Source organism: Xiphias gladius, chromosome 18 (genome assembly GCF_016859285.1).
Source record: "Xiphias gladius isolate SHS-SW01 ecotype Sanya breed wild chromosome 18, ASM1685928v1, whole genome shotgun sequence".
NCBI classification, from domain to species: domain Eukaryota; kingdom Metazoa; phylum Chordata; class Actinopteri; order Istiophoriformes; family Xiphiidae; genus Xiphias; species Xiphias gladius.
Window position 1 is genome coordinate 25507150 of NC_053417.1, and position 26459 is coordinate 25533608.

A 26459-nucleotide genomic window follows, 5' to 3' on the forward strand; every position below is an offset into this window, starting at 1 on the left:
AGAACTTTTCTAACCCTTTTCCCCTCAACTCGCTACCTCTTAAGCTTTTCATTACAGAATTAAGACGTGCAGTATGTACAACATCAGGGGTTTGAATTCCTGGTCTTGGAGCAAACCACTTATCACTTCTGTGCACCAGTGGTGAAGGTTCATTAGCCAGCAGCTGGAGCCGGTGTGAAGATGTTCTTGTTTATTTTTTATTATTTCCTACTGTGAGAAAATAATTTGGCAACATCCTGGTAGCAGAAAAACAAGCTGTTTAACATAAAACCACCTCCAGTGGTCCGAATGACTGTGACTGATCTAAAATATCCGGTCTGATTGTTGTTACTGTGTGGGAAACCTTCCGATAGCTCTTTCTGCCTTGGTTTATATCTTCATGCAATCGTCGCGTGTCAACTTCTCCAACCTGCCTTTTCTTCTTTTTCTTTCTTTGATTCCTAAGTCCTCGTTTTCAGTCTGCTGGCGATACAGTTATCTCAGGCGCCACGGGCCTTTTCTCACAGCAGACGTTCATAAAAGCTCAGGCGTTGCTCATACCACCAGCGATGGTTCTGGTCTATCCAAGAGTCCCGTTAAGCCACGACAGGCTGACAGTGAGCCAGCATGTGCAATACCAGGACCCTGCATCCGAAGCGGCTGAATTGTGTTCATTTTATTATTTGCAGCTGTACTTTTCCTACTGTGACATGTCAATGTGGCTTCCGTGAAAAAGGCCTGATGTTGTAGATGTTTTGCTCCCTGGGTTGGAGCTACCGCTTTATTTTAGCGTAAATCAATTTTACACGTTTTTTTATTTTATTTTATTTTTTTAGGAACACATAGACACGTACTGAATCCAAATCTGCATGTGGTGCCATGTTGGACTGCGTTTCTATTTTGAGTTATGTTTGTCCTGAGTATTCTGCCTGCTTAATTGGCAGCTGAGGGAATAAAACAAATTCACATTGAACAAAAGTAAACTGGTTCAGGGTCACATTTAGACAGCTCCACCCTACCTGCCTATTACTTTAAAGCTGCTCTAATCAGTATTTTTTTTTTTACGGATAACGGATCAAATGACTATACGGGATGTGAAACGTGTCAGTTATGGTAATGAACCCTCAGAGAGTTATCAGCTCTATGGGGTGTTTCAGTGTTTTTGAGCCCTTTTTTTTTTTTTTTTGGTTTTCTTGCCCACAACTCTCCCTTCTCAGCAGTTACTTTCAGCAAAAAAAAACCCCACAGCACCAAACGACAGACAAAGCTAACAACTAGCTGGTGAACACAGTGGAGCATTTAGCAGCTATAGCAGTATCTCAATGATGTATTTGCTCAGTGAATGACTGGGCAGTTCTGACCCATGACAGAGCCAGAGATGGGCTCTCTGATGTGCACAAACCAGAGCAAACCTCTGCCTGTGAGTTCACCGACGCTGTGTACCAGGGCTGAGACGGAAGCTGTAAATTTAATCACGTTTTGGTGAAAACATGAGTGACTGGAGCATACCGAGCATACCGATAGCCAGCTGCGGATTGGTTTGGGGAATGCTTTGATAATTTTCTCTCTGCTTTAAAAAGTTTTGTTCTGCTGTAACTACTGTGAATCCAGGCTGATCACAGCCTCCGATCTCCATGAAGGAGCAATCTGGGACGATTTTGCTGCTACATTTTACATCTACAAGGCTTAAGACTCAAATGTAAATTGAATAGAGAGTCTGGGTGATATTGATTTGGAGTCTTCTAAATTGTTGAGCCCAACTCAGAAAATCTCTCTTCAGATGAAATGGTAAAATATTACTGTGAAGGATGGCAGGTGCCCCTCTCAGTGACTGACAGTTCGTATCTCTAATTGCCTTGGGCCTATTGCCTATTTTATTACTTTAAAAAGTAACTGGACTACTTTGGATATAGGTTTAATTAGTGTAAAAGTTTACACGTACAATGACAGCGTTACAATGAGCCTGCTTCTTTTTGAAGATTACCAAAGCCGCTCATTATGTGCAACATGGCTGTTTGACATGGTCAGTGTGTTATATTCGGAGTACATACTCTCCTTTTGACTACTAATTAAATTCATTAGAGACTTTCTGTCTTTTTATTTGCCCTTTGGAGATGATAGAACAATCCCAGTCCCCTATAGACTGCATTTTAAAAGGAAATAATTCCTGGAGGCAGCGGGTAAAATATTAATGTGATTTGTTTCATATGAGGTAAGAGGTAAAAATATTTCAGAGACGTCTTCTCACCTGGAGGATGGATTTGGGAACAAACATAGATTGTTTTACACACACACAATGTGATGAAAGGATTTTTGCGCCGACTGGATTTCTAATCATTGAATTACAGAACTCCAGCTCAGTCTGACACTGCGACACCAGTGCTTGAGATGATGTGTGTGTGTGTGTGTGTGTGTGTGTTCTACAGTCAAGTGGTTTTCAGCACGGGGACCTCAAGGAGCACGGCCGTCACTACCGCTGAAGACAACAAGGTCATGTCCAAGGTATTTTTATAGCCGCCGGTGCATTTTTCGCAACAAGGACGCCGACTAAACGATAAAGACCGCTGTCTCAAATTAGAGATTTTGCACAGCATTTACACCCTAAAATAATTTTTCAATCAAAACAACAAATTACAGTGTATGAAAAAAAAAGCCTCTCGAACTTGGAGGTCTTGATTACGCTGCTGCCATTGCCCTTGACAGGTTTTTTTTTTTTTTTTCCCAGCAAGCCTTCATATTCTCACAAACAATTTAAAAATCGTCTCTTTGAGAAAGCGGATGAAAGATGACGACAGTAATCACTGCGCTCTTGACAATATAATTTTGGACTGCGCAGACAGCTGTAAGATTCAATACTGTGTCAGTGACACGGACATTTCCAACATGGATCCCTTGAAGAAAATCTGACCAAATGGGCGTCAGCACCAGAAGTGTCCGTTTGAAAATGCTCGAGAACTTTTTCCATGCAAGGCCCGTCATGAAAGATTAAATTTTACAGTGGCAGAAGAAGTATTTTGACATTTCACTTAACTAAACGTAGAGTTATCACACTTCATAAACGCTCTGTTCCAAGTAAAACTTTTGTGCTCGAAATTTTACTTGAAGGAAAAGTTTAACATTTTGGGACGTACGCCAAGAGTTAGATGAAAAGATGATGAAGACCTACCTTGACCGAGCAGCGCTATCACGTTCCCAGCCGGCTAGCTTGTTAAAGGTTTGGCCGCCAGCCTCTTGCAATTTAATTGCTAGCCCTGCGAGTAGTCGCTGTGTCGCCGCCCCTGGAACCAAATGTTTCACGAAGACGCGCACTTTTTTCGGCACGACCAGGCCTTAAAACTGCAGCAACTCTCAGCAAGAAGAAGTGAACAAGCACATTTCCCGAAATGAAGAACTATTCCTCTAATTAAAAGTACCACCAGAAACTGTTATGCTGCCGTATCACACAGCCAATCACATTGTCAGATTATTACTACGAATAACATGCAGGCATCATTTTAATGTTGTGGCTGGCCAAGGCCAATTTCAGCTTCACACTCGGGTAGTTTAATTTTCAACAGCTTATCATTTAATAAAATCATCCGGGTAAAATCTTAACCTGAAAAGTAACAAGTGATGGGAGCCGTCAGACAAACGATAGCAATAAAAAGTACAATATTTCCCTCTGATTATTGTGGTGGAATAGAAGCAGAGAGTAACATGAAATGTTACTACAGTTTTCGCTGTAGTATACAGTGCTGACAGTGTTGTATACTACAGCGACTTTTCTTAGTTACTGTCCACCGCTGACTTTGGACTGAAGCTTGACAATACACAGCACACTCATCCTGTCTGTGTTGATCCTGTGTATCTATGACAACAGACTGACGCATATCGGGACAGATATTGAAAAGCGAGGAAAACCTCCCATTTGCTTTCTTCCCAAGATGGCACACGTGGTTTGTATCTCCAGGACTTTTTTTTTTATTTATTTTTTTTAAACTCTTTAAATTAATCTGCAAAGTGTAAAATTTCCAGGGAAAGTGTTTCTTGGCACATTGCGAGCCATCGCCTCTCGGCTCTGAAAACTCTTATTGCCATGGAAACATATTGACATGCACGACATTAGGCACCGAACCATTTGTTAGAGCTGGGTGATGACACAAATCTCACAAAATGGCAGCTATTCAGGTTGGTGATACCCTCAGATTGTCATCCCGTTTACAGATAGATTGATGATCCAAAACAACACAGCGTCTGACCAGTGGAGTCAGATTTGCACGTTGCATTCGAGGATCTAAAAACATCCAATCCAAATGGCAAAAACTGGATAGACAGATAGATGGATAGATAAATAGATTTCCATTACACAGATGTTGGCAGACATTCTGAATCCATAAAAATGGCACTGATTTTACCGATATCCATTTTGTTTTTCATGCACGGAACACCACCTCAAAGCTGTTGGTGACAAGCTGCACTCAACTGCAGGCTCCCGGCGTGTCCTGTTTTTAAACATTCATACGTGAGACACTTTTGAGCACGCTGTGTTTCGCCACGGGCCAGTTTGTGTTTGGGTTCAGGTCCAGGTTGGACGTTGGCTGTTTTCAGATTCTACCATTTTATCACTTTAAGCAGTGTAAGCTAATGATCTGTTGTTGTCCGGGCCACAAAGATCAAAAAGCCGAATTCATAAGCATGGATTTAATGAGAACACAAATTAATCCCCAACAACAAATGCACTTTTCAGGACTCAGGCTAATTTTAGTTCAGCAGGACAGAGCGCAACTCACAAAGCCAACAATTAACACAAGGTTTTCTTGTATCTATCTATCTAGATTTTTATGTTGGGCTCCTCTGGGTTAAAACCTGATGGAGCCAGACAGTGTTGCAGTTCATAAATCAGACAAAAAGCGCATTAGAATTGATCTGCTGCGATGCGCTCACATCTCTAATCTCTTGTCAATATTCTCGCAGGACACTTTGGATGACGTGATGATTCGACGCAGCACAACAGGACAGGCGAGTGCATCTTACAGTGGCTGATGAATCGACGAGCCCAACGTCCCATTACACCGATGAGGCTACGGTGAAACATTGTGCCAGATTTAGATGTTTGTTTTTTTTCCCCAGATCATCGGGAAAATTGTAGGTGGGATTCATGAATTTGACCTGGAGGTCTCTTTAACTAAGAGGGGAAAAGTCTTTGCTGTCCAGTTTCAGTGAGACACGCGGTAGACACCTCAGGTTCTGCTTCGGGTAGACCGAGGACAGACATTCGGAGACGATGACACCAAGACAAGCGTATAAAGAGTAAAGGTCCCCATCATGGACCTCTGTGGAACACCACCGCGCCCTGGAACTGCGAGGCTAACCTGAAAGACTTTCGGCCCACCTGTGCCACGAGATTATGATGAGTCACTGCATTTCGGTGAAACCTACAGCCACAGTGGAAGGGGAGCTCTAGAAGTATTAAATAGAAAACAATAATAATAATTTTAAAAAAAAGTAAGACTCTTGCCTGAGGGAACATTCAGTCCTTTCACTTACAGATTACAGAGTCACTCACAACTGGAAAATCATCAGAAATGTGTTTGGGGATGAATCTTCTTTTGGGTTTTTTGTTTTCCCAGGATCTCAGAGAGGAACAGTCAGAACTATCAGATTGTACAATTGTGTATTTTCATATAATTACAGCCAATTAACGACCCTATTCTTTGGTTGGGGGCTATGTTTTTAGAGAATTAGAGGAATGTAAGGTTTTTTTTTCCAAATTACGCGGGGAGAGTTAATTATAACTTTTACCACGTGCGTGCGTAAAGTGGATGGCCGGGCGCGCACACGTGCAGCACAGCACTGCGGGGAACGGCTGCCGTCAGACGCGTTATTCGGAGTGGGAGTGAGGGCTATGGACGGTTCGTCGGCTGATTCGCCCTCTCAGACCGGAACGGGCTTCTCTAAAACACCTCATACGGTCTGCTTCTGTCTCATCCGCGAGGCTGTGAGTAAAGTCGCGCCCACCTGGAAATGAGACGCGCAGGCAACAATCGGTGATCTCTCTCTCTCTTGTTTCCCGGTTGACTTCAGGATAAGGTTTAGACTTAATACGGATTCGGTTTTTTGGGGAGTGTTTTTTTTTGGTTTGGTTTTTGTTTTGGATGATGTCTCGTTCGGATATGGCACATCTGCGGATCCAATAAGAGAGTTATTGGATCGCGTCTGCGGCGGGAGAGACCAGCGGAGGGGACTCGGAAACTTGTGCGGTGCAGGAGACGGTCCCTCTTTTCGACTCGGCGCTGTCAGAGCTGTAACACACACACACACACACACACAGAGGGAGAGAGAGAGAGAGAGCGGGAGAGAGCGAGAGAGAGAGCCATGGTGACCTCCCTCATACTGGTGCTCAGCTGGACTTTGATCTCCGAGCTGGCGAGAGCTCAGAATGACACGGAGCCGATCGTCCTGGAGGGCAAGTGCCTCGTGGTCTGCGACTCCAACCCGACCACGGACTGGAAGGCTTCGTCCTCCCCGCTCGGCATCTCGGTGCGCGCCGCCAACTCCAAGGTGGCTTTCTCCGCAGTCCGGAGCAACAACCACGAGCCCTCGGAGATGAGCAACAAAACTAGAATAATCTACTTCGACCAGGTGAAGACATTTTTATTCAACAGTACAAATGTTACAAAGTGGTCAAATTCGCCTTTGTTAGCACTTTGCAATCCCCCCCCCCGTGTTGTTCTCATCTGTCAAAACCTCACACTCTGTCTTTGCTGGTCAGGTGTAGTCCTCGGCGCTTGGTGACAAACCCGCCGCCCGCGGCTCGGTTTTCGAGTCACTGTGTCACTGCAGGTTTCGGCGTGGCGGCACCGCGGAGTGAAGTTGGAACCGGGCAGCGGTCGGGCTTGCGCGCACTGCACAGGTGCCGCGCAGCGCCCGCGAGCGGGCTTTGGGGGGGGGGCGACTGGACTGTGTGCGAGAGCGGGCGTCCTGCAGAGCCCGCACGCGCACCCGTGCACGTTTGCCTCAAGCTACCCCCGCCGGTCGCGCGCGCGCACACGCACGAACGCACGCACGCACACACACACGCACACCTTCACCTACATAATACACCCATACAAATCAATCAGCAGCACACACAACAAGAATCGGGTTAGTCACACCACTGTGGGCAGTGTGAGGTGCCCGCAGCAGAATCCCTCCGCTGATCCTCGGCCCTCTCGTTTGAATTACATAACGTGATCTCTCGCTGTCATAAGGCGCTGCAAGTGATCTGATTGGTGTGGGTCGTGCGCCTGCTGTTGCTATGAATGCAACATTTGTCAAAGGTGGCGGCCGAGCCCGCGGGGGCGTCTTGAACAGGTGGGAATTCGCGTGTCCCGAGACTTCTGGTGCCTCCATCCATCAGGACCCGAAGAAGTCAGTTAGCTGTATTGTTGTGACTACTGTGCTTCCCAATATGACTTTGGAATAATAAAAACCATTAGTGACAATCGGGAGATTGGAGCATATTCGAGGTCCGTGGTTTCTAGCAAGAAAAAAGTACAGAAAATGTGTTATCAAGTCTGTGACATGCATTAGTTTATTCTGCATGTGTCACCTGAAGAAGCAGCATGAGGGAAGCTTCTGGTTAATCCCAGTGGAATTTGTCTTATAAAATCTACCGACAAGTTCAGTTTCTCATCTGATTTTTATGATCAAGCCTCATTTTTGTTTTTCTTGTGAAGCAGGGAAGTTAAATGCCGGGTTTTAGTCCATTGAGGAGGAAGGTTGAGCCTGTTCTGGCTTGTGCCTGAACAGGCGGGAAGCATGGTAGACAACAGTGAATCCTGTGTGCATGGCTGATTTCTTATTTGCATATTTAATCCTAAAGCCTGATTTAACTTAAAGCCTTTGTTGAAGTGCTGACTATATAAACACCTTTGTCACTCTGTGTTTTTTTTTTTCTTCCTCTCATAGGTTCTTGTGAATATAGGAAACTACTTCACATTTGAGTCAGTATTTTTGTCCCCAAGAAAAGGAATCTACAGTTTTAACTTCCATGTCATTAAAGTGTACCAGAGTCAAACCATACAGGTATCAGTTTTGTTTATTTCACACAGCTGTACCACAGATTCAGTTGAAAACCTGTTTTAGTATTGGCCTGGGACAAAATGTCTTCTTTAGGGACTGGGAGAAAATTACTGACACGGGAAGGGGTGGGGGGTGGGGGGAGTTAAAGCATCTCTCTAAGCAAGTATTATTATTATTTTATCTGCAGCTCCCTTTCATGTAGAGAAAAAAAAAAAAAAACGCAATACCCTCCCAGCATTATCTCAAAATAATACAACAGTACGGGTACAATTCTATTCTCCATTAATAAGTAGAAGAGTCACAGCATAAAAAAATTGAAAAAGGTATACCCTAGCCTCAACATTTAACCATAACACTTTAATGTAACACTATTACTACTACTAATACTAATAATAATAAATGCAAAAATAATATTCTTCTATTTTTGTATTTGATCATTTTTTACAAGTAATCTGCAAGGGAAAAACTGTCAAGTCAAGTTGAAGTGTATTTGAATACATTTGTATTATAAAAAGTGCAATAATGATAATAATAATAATAATAATAATAATAATAATCATTGATTTGGGGTAATAAAACATTTTGTCAAACTGTCCTCCTTCAGTTTGCAAAAAATACACTATTACCTAATTCCGTGATAATTTTGGTACAGTTCCATAATGTGAGCCAAATCGGCTCATTGGTGAAAACAATGGCTGGTGGAGTTTCTCGACCACTTTTCCTGCGTTAGTGTACGAGATAGACCAATGTGACACTATTCATTTTTAAAAAAAATCCGTACTCATTAGTAGTCGTGTGGAGAGTCAAGTAAAGATAAAAGTAGACTATGCAAAAATACATCTTTTACACTATTCTTTTTCCAGCATTACTGTTGCTAATTGTTTTTGTTTGTTTTTTTTTGTTTGATTTTTTTTTTTTTCCGGATTGTCCAGGTGAACCTGATGTTGAATGGGAAACCAGTCATCTCTGCCTTTGCGGGCGACAAAGATGTAACTCGTGAGGCGGCCACCAATGGAGTTCTGCTTTATCTAGAAAAGGAGGACAAGGTCTACCTAAAGCTGGAGAAGGGAAACCTAGTTGGTGGATGGCAGTATTCAACATTTTCTGGCTTTCTTGTGTTCCCTCTGTAAAGAAGAGAAGATTGTGAGCTTACTGACTTCTTCATAACGTGTTGTCGGTGTATTATGAAAACATTGCTGCTGCATCGGTTGGATCTTGCAAATGGCTGAAGAAGGAAAGATGAAAATGGATAACATCAGAGAGAGAGAGGAAATAAGACTTTGGAAATTGTTCACATTCTCTGAAGTGCTGAGTCCCTGTCCAGATGAAAGAGACTTGAAATGTTCCCTACTCTATGTTCCTGTCACTCAAGCAGCCTCAGAGAGGAACACTAAAACATCCCAAAAGTACTTTTCAAGCTTTGACTTGTCAGAATATGTTTAGCATACTGATTTTTTTCATGACAACTGTTGCATTCTAGTACATCTGTCTTTTGGGTGTGTAATTGCATATGCCTGCATTAATTGTGCGACTTGTCATCACCAAAGTTTTCACATTGCTATGTAGTGGGGGGTATTTTCTTTGGAGCCACTTGATCCGGGCCAAGAGTTGGTCAAACAAGAGGGATGATAGCGGTGTAGGTCATTGATAATTGATTCTATAAAAAAGGGGCTTAAGGCTCATTGCAAAAGAGTGGTTAGTGATGACAGGCATTGATGGATTGTTGAATGGGCCTACGAGGCACAGGCCCAGGGGCCCAACGGGTCAGGACCCCCCCCCGTCGGCCACCTGCAAAATGTGACTGAAAGAGATGCGAAATGACCACAAACAGATGCCAAACAACTACAAAGAGACACAAAACAACTACAGAGAGACACTAAACAACCACAAACAGCAAAAAAGACCACAAGGAGATGCCAAACAAAGAAACACCAAATATCCGTAAAGACGTATAAAATAAGCACAAAGAAATACAAAAGAACTACTAAGGTTCCTCAGTTTGGGTGTCCTTGCTCCTTGAAGTTACATTTATATTCCACCAATCTGTTTTACCAGATACGTTTTAAGGGAAATGTAATTCTTGCCCACTGGTCACATGACTGCTTGTGTTGCTCATAGCGATGAGCTCACAGCTACGCACTTTTCGCTCAGCTCAACATTTTAGCGTCTTTGAGCTCATCGTTTCGGTTTTAATGGCCTGCAACTTTACTGTTTTAGTTCACTGTCACTGCTCTCATAGGGAACCAAACACCACAGTGTTTGTGACCAGCTGGGGGACATGGTGGAGCATTCAGCAGCTACAGAGCCAGACGTTCCCCTCAGGAGTTGGTGGAGACCAAATACAGGGTATAAAGAAGAGTTAATATTGGACTTAGCATTCATCAGGTGGCCAGGAACACAAGTCCAAATAATTGCTAATGTTGCTCTGTATGTGCTGGATGTGTAAATAAGCAACTGTTTGATAACAAGTTTACCCAGATCGACCTAAAAGCTGAAAAATATATATCAGTGTCGTGTTTACAGCATGTTTCTGCTGCCACCAAGTGGCAAATAAAGAAATGAGTAAAAATAAAAAATAAAAAAAATCAGTAATTGCAGGTGTAAAGTTAGGGAAAGATAATCCTCTTGGTCATATGTTAAAAAAGTAAATCTCGTTTCACGTCACTTTAGCCTTTTTCACTATTTAACAAAGACGATAATCTTTCCCTGACTTTGTGCCTCAACATAACCACAAAAAAAGCTGCTTTACTTGCTTTACTTGCTACAGTACAAGTGGAGTGGATATTATAGAGAAAACAAATAAAACGTCATTATTGAACAATTTACAATTATTCCGGGCAACATTACATTTCTCTTAAAACTTATCTGCTGTTGAAAATGTGTTGTATGTAAATGTAATTTTAAAGCTGTGTATTTCTAATAGATCCTGCACAAGTCAACTCACGGTTTATGGATCTTAATATGAAGTTGAAGGAGCATCTAAGAAGCTTAATTGGTTAACAGGCTAAAAATAAACAGATTCCCGTCACAGTGGGTGAGCAAAAATAGCTTCCACTGGGCAGCCTGGGATAAATGATGAATTAATAAATTCCTTAACTGATGCTCTTGAGCTCGGTGTGCGCTCACAGTATGTGATGGCCGTCCCCTTCGTGTCTTCAGCAGAGTTGCCGGTGACCTTACTGCAGAGTGGGCTGCTGGCGCAGTGTGCAGCTGCAATGTCAGAATCAAGCTAGAAGCTCGCGGAGGCTTTTTCTTTAGAGCTTATTTTAAATCGTTATTTCAACCTGAAATAATAATCTGCACCCACATCAGCCTCCTCTCTGAAGTGTTTTGTGCGTTCACTCTCACTCGCCAAATTTATCTTGCCACGTGTTGTTTGCTGATTTTTTTTTTTTTTCTCTCTTTGACAGTGATTGATAAGTTGCTCTAGGCATCACTGTCATTTTTTTTTGGAAAACATTTGAGGGGGAAGTTATTTTTCAGCTTTCAGGTGTGAATAAAGAGGTAGAGGTAGGAATGAAATTATTGTGCAGCTCAATAAGCCCCCTGAAGATTTACAGCTACAGTTGTGTCCCATTTCATACCAACAGCTGCACAAGGAAACAGGGTTGAAAATTTACCCACTCACTGCAGCTCTGTGTGAAAATCCAGAGAACAAGAATGGCAGTCTTTATTAAATCCCCCTGCTATTTCTTATGACTCTATGTATATTTCTTTTGCTCACCCAAAAATATTCTGTTTTTTTTTTTGTGTCTGCATTACCTTACTCTGCTCACACTGGTTGACTCATCGTGAGTCAGCTGGACAGTGCCACTGAAATTATTGTAGTTGCAGCAGTTAATTATATTATCACTTAGTTAAATGATGCAAATGTGGATCCATGGGTTAAAACGTTTTAACGGGGACATTAAATGCTCCAGTTAATTAATGTATTGGAGAATCTCGGCTATTAGCAATGAATAAAAATTGTGATTTTTAACAAGGGATTCAAAAAGTCTTTTTTCGTTTCCACTGGCTAGTCATCATATAAACAACATCCTTCCCTTTTCAGTTGGCCAATTTACAGCTCCTGTTGTTCTTTGGGATGGACTTGATTTCATTTTTAGGATAGCGCAAACTAACTGAATTTCTTTCACTCGAAGAGACAAAACAAATTAATATGACAAGAACACACATTAGTAAATAGAACCACTAAAGTTTGATGCTTTGTGAATTATTTTCAAGATGCATGAATGTATTCATGATTCATTAATAATCATTTAAAGACATTTTTCACAAATGGTGGGATAATTGTATAATTTAAATGCAAAGTGAATACTTAATTGAATGAATTGTTTTTCTACGGCATCTGTTAATAAGCAGTGAAATCATTTGCCTTTGTAGGACACTCCAGCCTTCATAAATGCCAGTGTGTGATATACAAACATGACATTCACACGAATTTCAAGGTTACAGAAAAGTTTTCATTTCAACTGTTAAGTTGTAGACTCTGATTCTGGGTAAGATATTTTGCATCCTATTTTTCAAGGCCAGCTATGCTGTATGTGCAGTATATATGTCATTTATTTATTGTAATATGAAACAGATAGGGAATTCTGCATTGTGAATAAATGTGATTGTTGAACCCATATTTCCCAGCAGTACCGAGTCAATTTAGTTTTCAGTATTGAATCTGAAACGGAGCCACTATCGTCAGTCATATTTGCTGCTATAATGGCAAAAGTTTGTTTTTCTTCTTCTTCTGTTCATGTGATGTTTCAGAATTGTAAGGTGCTGGTCTGCTTAAGTTGAATGCCTCTCCTTTTTTAAATGCTGCTATGCACACTGGCACATAACCAAGGTCAGTTGTTTCGCCCCGTTTTCTGTCCTTGTCGTGTATTATAAATTACAGTTTAACACAAATGGTAGACTGATTATACTTTCCTCAGCTTCCCGTGGAAATATCTCATATTTCCATGGGAAGCTGAGGGTGGAAGTTCCAGGTGATGATGGAATGTCTTTTACTTTACTGAGATGATTAAAAAACAGAAAAATCACCAAGACAGTAATGAGCATGATTCACATGTTCAAAATCCTCATCATTATTATTATCATTGTTTAGAATCAAATCAAATCAAATCAATCAAATCAAGACGTAATTTTAAAATATGTTTGAATGCAATTGGAATATTTTCGGATCTGGGATGTTGGGGTAACTGAGAAAACTGTAAAAATGATTTGGGATAGCCAGGATTTTTCAGTCTGTGAAGCCGAATCTACGTTTGAACAAACCATCTTCCCGGCACAGTTTCACTCATAACAGGACTATTATGAGAATGTCAGCGTCTTGAAATGAGGTGTCAATGGCTCCCTGAGTATCAAGGATGACGCCTGATTCAAGAAAAGCTTTAAAAACGATTTTGTTTGTGTTTGCATGTACATGTCTCAAATTTTCAGACTCTGTAACCTTTACTGCTTCATTATACATTGAAAAATGCTTTTTTTTTTTTGTTTGTTTGGTTTTTTTGGCTCTTTGATTTCTGTCTCCTTGCGGATCGACCTGTGATGAGTAGAAGTGGAGCTTTGGGACATTTCCTAAATCATTGTAGAATTTACTGCGTGGGTTCTCAAGCTCATCCTCTGTGGAAACTGTTGTGGAAACTGTTAATATGTACTTACATTATATTCACATCGGAGATACCTGATCGTGTTGTGAGGCCTTAAATACGAGACTAAAATTGTTTTTTGGGTTTGATTTTTCCCTGTGAGGGTTTTCCTTATTGTTTTGGAAGAGAGATTCACTGGAGTATTTCAAATGCACAGAATGGTGTAAATATAAAGGGAACATTAAATGTTTACAGTTGTACGTTGTGATTTCCAAATGATGTACATTGTTGACTTATTGAAAGCGCAAGTGGCCAGGGCAGACGACTGCCCACCCTGAGCCTGGTTCTGCTGGAGGTTTCTGCCTCTTAAAAAGGAAGTTTTTTCCTTGCCGCCGTCGCCAACTGCTTTGCTCATGGTGGGAATTGTTGGGTCCCTGTAAATAATATTATAAAGTGTGCGGCCTAGACCTGCTCCATATTAAAAGTGCCCTGAGATAACTTCCGTTACGATTTGGCGCTATGTGAATAAAATTGACTTGACTTGAAAGTACTATGAGCATGACGATCCTTTTCAACAAAGATCATCAAAAGCATAGTTTGGGCATTGATGACACACAAAAAAAGCTCAAAACCCATGCGGGCAAGTTTCGAGCAGACAGGCTAAGCTGATGGTGACACAGCTGATTGCTGGGGATCCATAAAACTGGATCACCACAATTCTGAAATGTTAAACTACACCCGCAAAAAAATGTATCTATAATTATATGATAACATGGCTCTAGCTTAGTGTTTTGGCATGTATCAGCCTTAATAATTGTCTGCAAGTCATGTGGATATGTGCAGGATATACTGTGGTGCTACACTTCCGTGAATAACAAACATGTCGAAACATTTTGCATAATAAAAAAGACATGCTGACTGCATCATTAGTAACTGTTACGTCGTACCATTGATGGATGAACAGAGGCTTCTAGTGGCCTCTCTCTCGAACATGTTGTATTTCTTTGGAATTAAAGCGGCGGTGTGTTAAATCCTGTTTTGTGATGTCATGTTATGTCTTAAAATGCAATCATACCCTCTGTTAATGAAACTGATCCTGAAATCATTTGCAGGGGGGATTATCTGCCACTGCTGCTTGATTTGTTTCCGGGTGCGTTGAGGCTGTCAGATTCACTGTTTACGAGATAAGGAAGATCCTGCCGGAAAGTCATTTTAAGTAAACTGCATATCTCTCGACTTTACATGAATTTCATTAGACAGCAAACACAAGGTTATCTGGAGAACTTTATAGTGATTGGGATTTTATGGTCATTGCTGCAGAAAAGAGAATTTAAGCAACATGAGTTCCTACTATCCTCAAAGCTGTATATGGTGGCAGGTGTGCTGCGTGGAATTTTAAACTTAATTCTGACCTTTCTACTGGCATTTCAGAGGACAATAGTGAGGTGTGATTGAATATATTGTCTCTAAACAGTGTAGCACTATAAGTAGATTGTTTCGAGCACTTGGTTTGAGATATGCAGAGCACCGTTCCCTTTGATTGCATCTGCTGGGACACATAACCCCTGAACTGAATTATAACTCAGCAATCCAAGTAAAACAAAACATGAGCCTTCTCTAAACAGAAAAAAAAAAAAAAAAAAAGTGGGTCTCTTCCTCTGGCACTTGTTTCCAATTTCTCCACCTTTCTGAAAGCGACGATCCAACAGTCACACGGTCCGCGCTGTGAGTGGTCAGCTATGCGGACAAACATGTCGCGCTCAGACAACATGTGAACTCGATCTTTTCAGACATAACCCAACCATTAGATAGCGTTTACGTTTGCCGAACTCATCCGTTAAATCTAAGTCATGTAAATCCAACCGTTTTGTTGCTTGTCCAAGTATGATTTTCCATTGGAAGCATCCAAACAGAGTGATGTTAGAACGAAAATCATTTTAATTATCTTTTTTACTAATAATACTATACTATACTGGGGGCAGCTAGCTCTACCTTGCAATTAATGCACAATGCTGCTCCCTATTTCCACGTCTTCTGTGCATTTAAGACGCTTTTACAGCGTTCTCCTGTTTGTTTTTGTTACACATTTGTGAAATTTAAGGACGCATTGTTTCCAAAAATTACTGCCAATTTAGACTAGTAAATCTGTTCTGTACTAGATTTGAAAGCTCGACATGCGTAACAGTTGCTAAGGGTCGCGACATTAAGTAAAGAGTCAGTGATCATGTTCTTGATGCCACAGAGACTCATATAAAGTATGGGCTTTCCTTCGTCGTTCTCCCACTTTTAAAAAGACGAAGCATGTTGCGGTTGTTGGCTTTATGGTGGGTGAGACATTAACCTTGAAATGTGTTTATTGTTTCTATGCTCCTGTGTTGACACAGTGGCGGTTGTCTTTTTCTTTAGGTAACATTTTCAAGTACAGCTACTGAATCCAAAAACGACAATGCCATTGGTGTTTTAAAAAAAAAAAAAAAAGTGTTAATTCCTCATAATCTTCTCCTTTGTATGACTGGAGGCAGCAGTCAGGTCTTGAATAAGTAAACAACTTTGCAGATAAGATGGCTGCGTGCTTCAGGTAGCAAAATATGAAGATGAGAGTTACATGACTCATGAAGAGGCTCTAAATCTTTCCATTTACTGACTCATTTCTGTTGCTACACAGGGGGCTGGACACAATAGCAGCATTTTCTATGGTATGGGACAACAGCAACAATACCTGTACAGTTTAATGCAATCCAATACAAGAACTCTGCAATAAACAGCTACCTCTGTGGAGATTATTATGCTCAGTTTTTGTTGTCGCTGTGTGAGAACGAAGTCGGTCCATCTCTATAGTAATGTGTGTAATGGATGGCATTACACTGGAGAGGTTTTCCTGTTACCGTGTCCGGCCTTTAAACAGCCTAGCAGTCAGAATAACTGTCCATTAACTGCGTGTCTTAAAGATAGACTTGCAGCATTTTGAGCACATGCAGACAAGAAATGACCCGTTTTCAAATAAGTAAGTGGCAGCCAGCCTTCCAGCATTCATTGTTGGAGAAGGTGCCAGGCTACTCGTGAGATTTGAAGCCTTTGATTTCCTCCTCGGCGGAGAGAGGAAGCGCCATCACGCAGCTGTTGTTATGGCATCAACTTGTAGGATACCTGACTTGAAGGAAGACGCTTCATTACGCAAGAGACATAAAATACAACATGAAGCAAAAGGACGGGACAACAGAGGATACTCACAGTTTTAATTTCACTGCCTCCTGGCCTTCCATGCTGCACCAAAGTGATCTGAGTGATAATGGTGCAGGATGTTATTTATTATAACAGGATAGTTTGTCCTCTTGATTACAGGTATTTACTATTACCGCTATAATCATTGCTTTTACATCACCAGTGGATCACGTGACTGCTTTTATGTGAAAAGGGTTCATTTTAGCGTTGAACCCACGGAAATTATCACCTGACTCTTCATTTTCCCTCGGCTTTAGGGAGCATTGTAGCATCTTTCAGCTTATTGTTTTGATATATTTGCAAACTGCAACGTTTCTGTTTTGATTGACTCCCAACGCTCCCATCAGCACCATTTCCAGCAGCAGCGGGCAGTTGTTTTGGGTGAAAAGCTCACTGCACTCTGCCAGACGACCGACAGACAAAGTTATATAAGTTTATAATGAGCCAGATATTTTTCTCCGGCGTGGCGGCCAAAAATAGAGCAAAAACGAGAGTTAAAATTGGACTTAATACGTCAGGAGGCTGGAAACACAAATCTCCGAATCTGCTGGATGTGTAAATAGGCAACTGTTTGCCAACATGTTCACTGCATCAACTTAAAAGGTTGAGAAATAATCTGAGCCAGAATTGTTGGAAACGAATTTGAGACGAATCCTGGGATTTCAGCCCCACAGTGTCAAAAACACTGACGCCATGTACTATCTTTATCATGCTCCCTCCTATGTGAACTGTACTATATATAACTGGAGCTTCAGTGGCTGCAAAAAAGTAAATTCTGTGTTAATCACATGATGTCCGTGTCCAACGGATATACACAGATCAGCCACAACATTAAAATGGTTTCAATGTTGTGGCTGATCCGCCTCATCTGTCCTCATTTAATGTTTGATCAGGTTTAAAGCACATTTCACTTGCATTTCCACAACTGCTGAGTAGGTTAGAGTAATTTTGAAGCCGTCTCATAACAAGATTTTTAACAGAATAGTTTTCATTTGCTCAAATCCCAAACAACATCATATTTCATTCTGTAAGTCATTTTGTTTGACATCTTTTCTGGTCCCGGCTACCTTAAAATGTGCCCTTTTCTATCAAGACCTGAATTTAATGGTGGTCTAATCAGCTCTGCTAAACTTGGTCTTTAAGGCTGGTACATTATACATCAATCAGATCAAAGCATTAGTCATTAAATAATAACATGTTTTGCTTCACAGAAATCCAGAAAAGACATTCATAAAAGCATTTATCTTAACTGTAAGGTCCAAACAATTTCATGAGCATCAGACAGGACTGCTGTGAAATTTGTACTTTCACGCTGAGCATAGAATATGTGAAGTACTTTGTGCAAATAAGCTTGGAACGGAAGTGCTGATTTGTTGGGCTTACGGATTGCAAAACCATGTTTGCATGCAGAGCAATTCTTCGGAGCACCTCTGTGCTTGCAACATGCCTCATTGTGATTTCTGAATGGTAAATATAAAGCTCATTTGGTGAGGCTCAGAGGCTGGGGTTCAGGGCAGCGGGGCCGTTCTGGGTAACTCAAAGTCACTCTATATGATGAGATTTCGGCGGGTTCATTACTCACGTTGGTACCTTCGTAATTCTGGCAGCTGTCAGTATCCAGAGGGACTGAGTGCTCGGGAGAGGAAGGTAGATATTTTTGGCAAAGCATTTCTCAGGAAGGGAAGAGCAAGAATAGAAGAGCTATATGTCTATATGTCTATCAATCTCCGGTGGAGTTTACAGAATGGCATTTATTTTTGGTCTGTAACAGATGATAATAGTATAATTCAGTTTATTTAGTCAGTGGCCATGGCATATAGAGACAACTGTATCATATAGTGGATTATCCTCGAGTGTTTTTCATGTTTCAGCTTGATTGTGTTTAACAAGGGTTTACAAATACATCAAGGACACATGAGACACATGCGTTTGTCTCAGATCCACTACACCGAAAATGCTCATTAACATGGATAGAGGAAAAAACAAAAACAAAAAACACAACAAATAGAAAATTCCCCCCTAAAACTATTAAAAACACAAAAATCTTACACCTACATCGATTGATTAAAATGTCTATCCTTTAAATTAATCTAAAGTCACGGCCGTGTACTATTGTGGCACCTGGTAAAGTATCTGAAATAGCGTGGGAGTGGAGCAGTCACAGAAGGCTTTCCCTTTAGAATAAATCAATATTCTATGTTGTATTATTACATTTTACACCCGAGAAATAAAACACATGCCCCGTAAAGGTTATTCTGAAAATATGCTTAAATCTGTTTTTGTCACATGATATTGCAGGTGATTTCATATCAAAAACACACGGAGGATTTCTGGAAAGCCCGCTCAATCATCTTCCTCTCGTCTCTTCCTCAGTGTCTTGATGATATTAACCACAAATGACATGCCAGTCTCTCAGGATATTGTACTTTTCTCCTGAATGCACTCGTGAGTGAGACGAGCTGCATTATGTAAGGAAAAGAGCTGCCCGTTAATGGTAATTCGGACTGCATGATGAAGATGATTTGCCATTGTCTCGTCATCGTCATCTGTCTGCTGTGAAACCCAGAAGTAAGGAAGAAGGGCGGGGTGGGGGTGGGGGGCTTGGGGTGGAGTGTGTATGGTTGGGTGGGGGGGGGACTACTTACTGGCATGGCAGCTCAAGAACGACTCAAATCAAAAGTGCATTAGTGGCTTTGATGGACAATAAGCATGCAAGTTGTGAAGGGGGCTGAATACGGCATCTCCCAGCCAGGAAAGACAGGCCAACACACAGACAGTCTGAAGATGGATGTATGAGACAATAGCGATAGCATCAACCAGGCAACCAGCCACCTTTAGGACTTTCCTGAAGGAAGGGTGCAGCTGAGTACGAGCCGAGTTTGATGCGCGTTCTCAAACAGCTCATAATAACTTCCTAAAATCATTATACACCCAGGTGGAGGTTTAAACAACTGATTCTCACTTCTATATATATATGGTGCCGTACATCTTTGATTAAACACCAGCCACAACTGACTGGCACAAATGAGACATGTGTAAAGTCAAACCTACATTTTTAAGAGCCGTTATTCCGCCATGTGAAGCTCTAACAGCAGAAATTAAATCCTTAATCTCTCACCCTGTGAGTGTGTTCCAACAAAGCGTTGGTGCAGTGCGTTTACTTGTGTCTGTAGCAGGTCCTTGACATGATGAGCTTGGAGTGTACAGACATACTCAGCACACTGACAACACTTAGACCTCGCGCTCGACTTCAGCTGATTGCAGTGATCAAATCTTAAGTAGCTTTATAATTTCATACGTATCACACGATTCGGTTTTGCGCTCTTACAGCTTTTGGCAAGAACAAGCTGATAATTAGAGTATGTGACGCTGTGAGCGCATTGTTTGACTTCAGCGGCCTTAAGAATCATACAGAGAAAAAAAATCATTTGAGCTTCTGAGAGCTGTACATGATTTAATTTAGTGCTGCGGTGTCACAGTTTAAATTTTTTACACCTTGCAACCCCGCCTGGTATCCTACGAATTACGTTCGTACTGGATGATTCTACGGCTCACAATTTATGCCCAATGCTACCTCTCAGTGCCAATGCAGAAAGCGGTGTGTCCGTTATGAAGGGACGTGAAAAAGTAACGGTGGGGAAGTTGGGGGCTGGTGGACGGCATGTCCGACAGGAGACAGGACCTCGCCTCTGGTAACACACCTGCAGTTGCTGCTTGTGTTCATTTACTGTAACCGTGATATTTCCCTAGCCTCAACCAGGGGTGTTTGTTACCTGTGCCCATACTTTCAGGATTGTTTATATATATATATATATATATATATATATATATATATATATATATATATATATATATATATATATATATATATATATATATATACTATATATATAAATATATATACTATATATATAAATATATGTATATATATATATATATATATATATATATATATATATATATATATGCACACAGTATATATTCTACTGATTTTAAACCAAAAATACGTTTAGCAGGAAATGTAATGCCACCTAAATTCTGTTTTTCATTTGCCAACGTAAAAAGGAAACATTTATAATGAACATATCTGACAAGTTGAAAATTTTCACACAAATACCTTATCTGCAAAATGTGATGATGTAAATCATTAGCTTTCCCCCAAAGGACCAGTTATTTTAATAAAGTATACACTTGTAGCAACAAAATCATGGTATTAATTTTTATGGTTATGTTTAGACACTCATAGCACTTGGTTAAGGTTAGGGAAGGATTGTGGTTTAATATTGAAAAAGTCAACAGTAACTTGGAACACCACACGTGCTGCACACTTTATTAAAGTTCAACCTTTTCCTCAAACCTTAACTAAAGCGCCTTTTTCCTGCCTAAACCTAACGCCGAACTCAGTGGCATGAAGAAACCTGTCGATTAAATCTCACCTGGCCGGATATACTGTAGTTTTGCTTGTGTAGGGTCCTTACACTTTTCCTCTTGTAACATTAATGTGGTAATGATTTACCTATGTGGACACGCTTTGATATCACTCCAGAACATTTGAAATCATGTTTTCTCATGTTTGTATGGTAAAAAAACCGCGTCGACTTCTTCTTTCTAGCCGACTCTTTAATTTTTAGTATGTGTTATGAAACTTGACAACACATCAGCCTGCACCAGATTCACAGATTCCTTTACAGACTGAATAAACATCTTCGCCTTGATGAAAATACCTGATGAAAAGAGATCGCTCAAAAACCGAGAGCTCCTCAAGTCTACCTTTCACATATTTACATGTAACTGCAGCAAAATATGTTTCCCTTATTTTTGTGGCGTTACACGGCACCCTATGTGACAGTCAGATGGTTCAGCATTGGTTGTGATGTTTTAATGATGTGACTTTAAAATATTTAAACAGTAGAGAGTACCACTAAACATCTGAACCCTTCACTTCGATGTGCAAAAGATGGCCTAATCTAAAGGAAAGTATTCTTTGGAGAATAACAGATTACTCATTTTCATGTGCTTTGCAATTACCCAGGCTTGTGTTTGAGGACTCAAAGTGCCTCTTAATCACTCTGGAAATCAATGAAAAAAATGTTCAAAAGCAGTCATATGTGGATTGCTGTAACGTTTGTCAAATCCAGCAATTAATCATTTTTCCCCACCAAGAATTCACTCAAGGAAAGGAACTGAAGTTCACTTCACATCATTTGATCTGTTTAAGATTTTAGCAAAAGAACATTGCTTTTGTTTTTCAAACCGTCTGATTTGATTCATCATGTGTATTCATATCTGCTTTGAATACAACAGAAGAAACTGCATTTTGTAAACAGCTTTACTTGTTGATTTTGACTTACTTGTCAGTCTCAGGGGAAATCTCAGTGCCTCATTAACGAGAATCGTGTTCGGTCTGAAAGACGCCGAGCAAGTGTCCTGTCAAAGCAGGTCTGCTTCAGAATGTTTTATTTGAACAGTCCAGTGTTGATGTTCACACAGATGTTCAGCAAAGCGTCTCTTGACTGTTTTCTGAACTCTAACGTCACTTGGCCAATTTTTCACCTGAACCTAGTTCCCAATATTAATGTTGAACTGAAATTTTAATTATTTTAATTTTTAACAGAAGGAAATACCACAGCAGCGATTGTACATGTTTCCCCATTTTTCAAACCAGGATAAAAACCGTTTTCAGGCGAAATTGTAGAATTACCTTTAAAGCTTCAGGCCAGTTGCAGAGGTCGACAGACATCTGAGACGCAGTGTTACTGCACAAGATGTCAACTTCTGTGCTGTGCTGCTAAGTGGGGCATGTCATAGTCCTGTGCAGGTTACATACTTTGATAGCCTATGAGACATTGTTTCCCCTTTTTCAACAAACATAACGTCCACTGGGAATGGACGCTAGTTAGCAACAGGGAGAAATGAACAGAGTGCAGTCATGTTGTGTTGGAACAATCAGAAGAACGAGTTCCTGACTCGGAAATTTCATGTGATCGCTCCTTCAAGCAAGGACAACTACTCGGAAAGTCAGCAACTTGTCCAGTTGTTGATGTTAACTACGCAGAAACATGGTGGACGAAAGTAAATGTTTTTTTGACGGTAAGAAACTTTTGATCAATGGTGCAAATTCACATATACACATCAGTTTCTTTGCTAACATTTAGTTGCTGTCCTTGTAGAGTGACGTAGAATAGTAATAAACATTATTTTTAGCAGTAACACTGATAACGCGTCAGGTAAAGCAATATTTTAGTGATTAACTGCCAATGTAGCCACTGCAACTGAAGTTATACAGAGAACTGAACTGAAACCAGAATTCCAGGTCCTGTTCCAGGACTATGAAAACCTCATTCAAAATCCAACTGACATTTCTAATTTCGCTAATAACTAAAAATGCCTTGGAACAGAGCCTTTCTCAACAGCGCATCGTGCGGTTTGCTTCATAGTATGTTTAGATAAGCAAGGCAGTTTTTTGAATAATGAGTTAATATCATTATTTATTGGATATTTATGTATTTTCCCGGTTAACAAAATTACAGTTTTTACCAAAGAAATATATTTCCGCCCATTCTTCCTCGCAAAAGGCTTCTAGCTCTGTGAGATTCTCGGGCCGTCTTGCATACACTGCTCTTTTGAGGTCTATACAAAGATTTTCAATGTTTAGGTCGGGGGACTGTGAGGGCCATGGCAAACCTTCAGCTTATACCTCTTGAGGTAGTCCATTGTGGATTTCTGTTGTAGAAGCCATCCTCTTTTCATCTTCAGCTTTTTTAAAGATGGTGTGATGTTTGCCCCCAGAATTTGATGGTATTTAATTGAATCCATTCTTTCCTCTACCAGTGAAATGTTCTTTGTGCCACTGGCTGTAACATAAGCCCAAAGCATGATTGATCCACCCCCGTGCTTAACAGTTGGGGAGGTGTTCTTTTCATGAAATTCTGGACCCTTTTCTCTCCAAACATAACTTTGCTTATTGTGACCAAAAAGTTCACTTTTAACATCATCAGTCCACAGGACTCGTTTACAAAATGATTGTTTAAATGTTGCTTTGCAAACTTCTGATGCTGAATTTTGTGTTGAGGACACAGGAAAGGTTTTCTTCTGATGACTCTTCCGTGAAGGTCATATTTGTGCAGGTGTTTGCTGCACAGTAGAACAGTGCACCACCACCCCAGAGTCTACTAAATCTTTCTGAAGGTCTTTTACAGTCAGATGGGGGTTTTGATTAGCCATTCTTGCAATCCTACAAACAGTTCCCTTGGAAAGTTTTCTTGGTCTTCCCGACCTCAATTTGACCTTTTTCCTTGTTAATTTTTCCTGTTTACTGCCAATTCTTTAATTACAAGACGGACTGAGGAAACGGGTACCTGAAAATATTTTGCTATCTTCCTATAGCCTTGTTGTGGTTTGTCTGAAAATTAAAATAATTGATGCCGAGTGCCAGGCAGCTGCTTATCAGACGCCATTGGCTGCTGAAAAGGTTTGAGGAGTCAGAGTATTTATAGAGCTTTGAAATTTTCATCACTCGGCCATTTCCTAACAGTGATTGTGAAAACACAATCAAGTAAGATATGAGACCCTGGTAAAAGTTATCTGAGAGCTCAAATCTATTAGGGTGCCCAAACTTTTGCATTGTGCTCCTTTCGGTTTTTTCACTCCGAAATTGTACAAAACAAAAATAATACCCTAATTTTACTTAAAATGTTGAAAAGAATGTTTCATCTTTAACTTTATGCCTTTTGGAGATCAGTTCATCTTCTACTCACTTATCTATTCACAGTAACAGAAATTTTGAACGGGGTGCCCAAACTGTAGCCGAGTATCAACCCAGGATGGTCCAAATTAAGTGCTCAAAAATGCTAGTAACATTTCAAATAACACTGCGATACTAGTTTGAGCGATGGCTGAAATCTTCTCAAAAAGAGCAGTTTTTGCACAGGTGATTTTTTTTGTTTTTTTGTTCTGTGCTTCACTTCAGGATCATCTGCTGTTACAGCTTTCATAACAAACTCCCTCATAAATAAGGAACTTTTTAAACCTGGCTTTATATAGAATAGTGAGATAACATTTACGAGAAATATAATTCTAAAGATTAGGGCTCTAAATTTTAAATGGGATACTATATAAGCTACTTAAAAAATACATTGTTGAGTGAATATGATTATAATAATCAGGCTTTTCTGCCTCCAATGAAGTCGAATGAAACCGAGTTCATGGCTTTTGATCACCTTTATGCTGGGGCCCATATATCTCGATGGTAAGTACAGAAACACTTCACCACTTACAGCACAAATGTTTCTATTGGTGTTGTTTCTTAATTAGCCACTAACATCTTCTTCCAAAGGTTTTAAATGCTTCCTGTGGTGTTCACCTCTAATGTTTTCTAATGGGGGCTAAAAATCAGGCTTTAGCAAAGAAACATTCAGCCTAATTATACTTTACCTCCTCTTGAGTTAAAACTTATCAAAATCTGCATTTAAGTTTCACCATATCTCACAATACTGTGGATCTTCTTTGCTCAGTGTTTGACGAAAGATAAATGTAAATGAGAGTGTGAATAATTATCAGGAGCCACATCCTTTTTACTTAGCTGTTTGGGCAAACCCTTATTCAGATGGGCATGTCACAGCAATTAAATCCCTGAACTTGGAGGGTTTATTCATCAGGCCGAAGGCTTTCCCACATGAATAACTCCCTCCCGTCATGACAGCATCTCAATCTAAAACACCCTATGGGATGACAATTAAGACACTGCCTGGGTGACGCCTAATATAGGTTGATATCCATTTGTAATTTGGTAAATACGTTTGTGGCGACTTTCTCTCACCTGCCTAGGGTTAGAGCAGCCTCGCTGTTGGCGTGCCACGTACTGAATTACAAGCGCAAGTAAAGAAATTCTGTGTTTAATCGAGAAATAAATTGAATGGCCCACAGCACCTTATCTCTCACAGTGCAGAAACAGTACAGAAAACATAGCATCCACTATCTACATACCACACCGAAAGCAGCAGGTTAGCTCAGCACGTAGGGAGCTCTATCATCTTAGGAATCTGGGTTCAGACTGGTTTTATTAACAATCATCTGCCCTGCTGAAGTATCTTTCAGCAAAACACTGCATCCTAAACTTCCCTGTAGAGTGGGCAGCCAGAAAGAGTACCTCCCCGCTGAGACGAATAACACATCGTCAGATCATTATTATCATAATTGGAAACCCAAGTAGGATTTGACTTTTACAATACAAAACATAATGTCACTAACATTTGGAGAGTTTCATTGTGAAGGCTAGTGGCTCAGCTTTCACTGACAGAGCTGCAGTGTTATATTGTGATTCGAGTGCAGAATAGATAACAAGAGAAGCTTTTAGGGCCATTACTGTATGTGTGGGACTGTGATAACCTTATTTTTAAATTAATGCATTGTGTATGGTTATTTTTCAGTAATCATGTTCTTGGTGAGTTATCTTCAATTGTACAATAAAAGAGAAAAATTAGCTGTTGGAGACCATTTTGCGATGGGATCACACCAGCTGCAACGCCTGTCAACATGCTGAGGTTCTGACCCATGAGTACGCACTAGTCATTACTACATTACTGACAGGTGTCGCGGCTGGTGGGATCCCATCGCAAGATGGTGTGGGAA

The 26459-nt window shown here is 40.6% G+C and overlaps 1 protein-coding gene across 1 annotated transcript; it reads left to right on the top strand.

Moving 5' to 3' along the window:
• Positions 1–6126: 6126 nt before the first annotated feature.
• Positions 6127–9734, top strand: cbln4 (cerebellin 4 precursor). The gene is made up of 3 exons (XM_040154006.1): positions 6127–6600; positions 7909–8025; positions 8955–9734. Exons 1-3 carry the CDS (start codon positions 6334–6336, stop codon positions 9150–9152), a joined length of 582 nt encoding a protein of 193 aa, XP_040009940.1. The 5' UTR covers positions 6127–6333; the 3' UTR covers positions 9153–9734.
• Positions 9735–26459: the final 16725 nt, after the last annotated feature.

Excerpts from the sequence above, each read along its gene's own strand:
- cbln4 (XM_040154006.1), top strand. The coding sequence starts at position 6,334 with ATGGTGACCTCCCTCATACTGGTGCTCAGCTGGACTTTGATCTCCGAG. Across the intron at positions 6,601-7,908 it reads GAATAATCTACTTCGACCAG|GTTCTTGTGAATATAGGAAA; the intron begins GTGAAGACATTT and ends TTCCTCTCATAG. Across the intron at positions 8,026-8,954 it reads ACCAGAGTCAAACCATACAG|GTGAACCTGATGTTGAATGG; the intron begins GTATCAGTTTTG and ends CGGATTGTCCAG.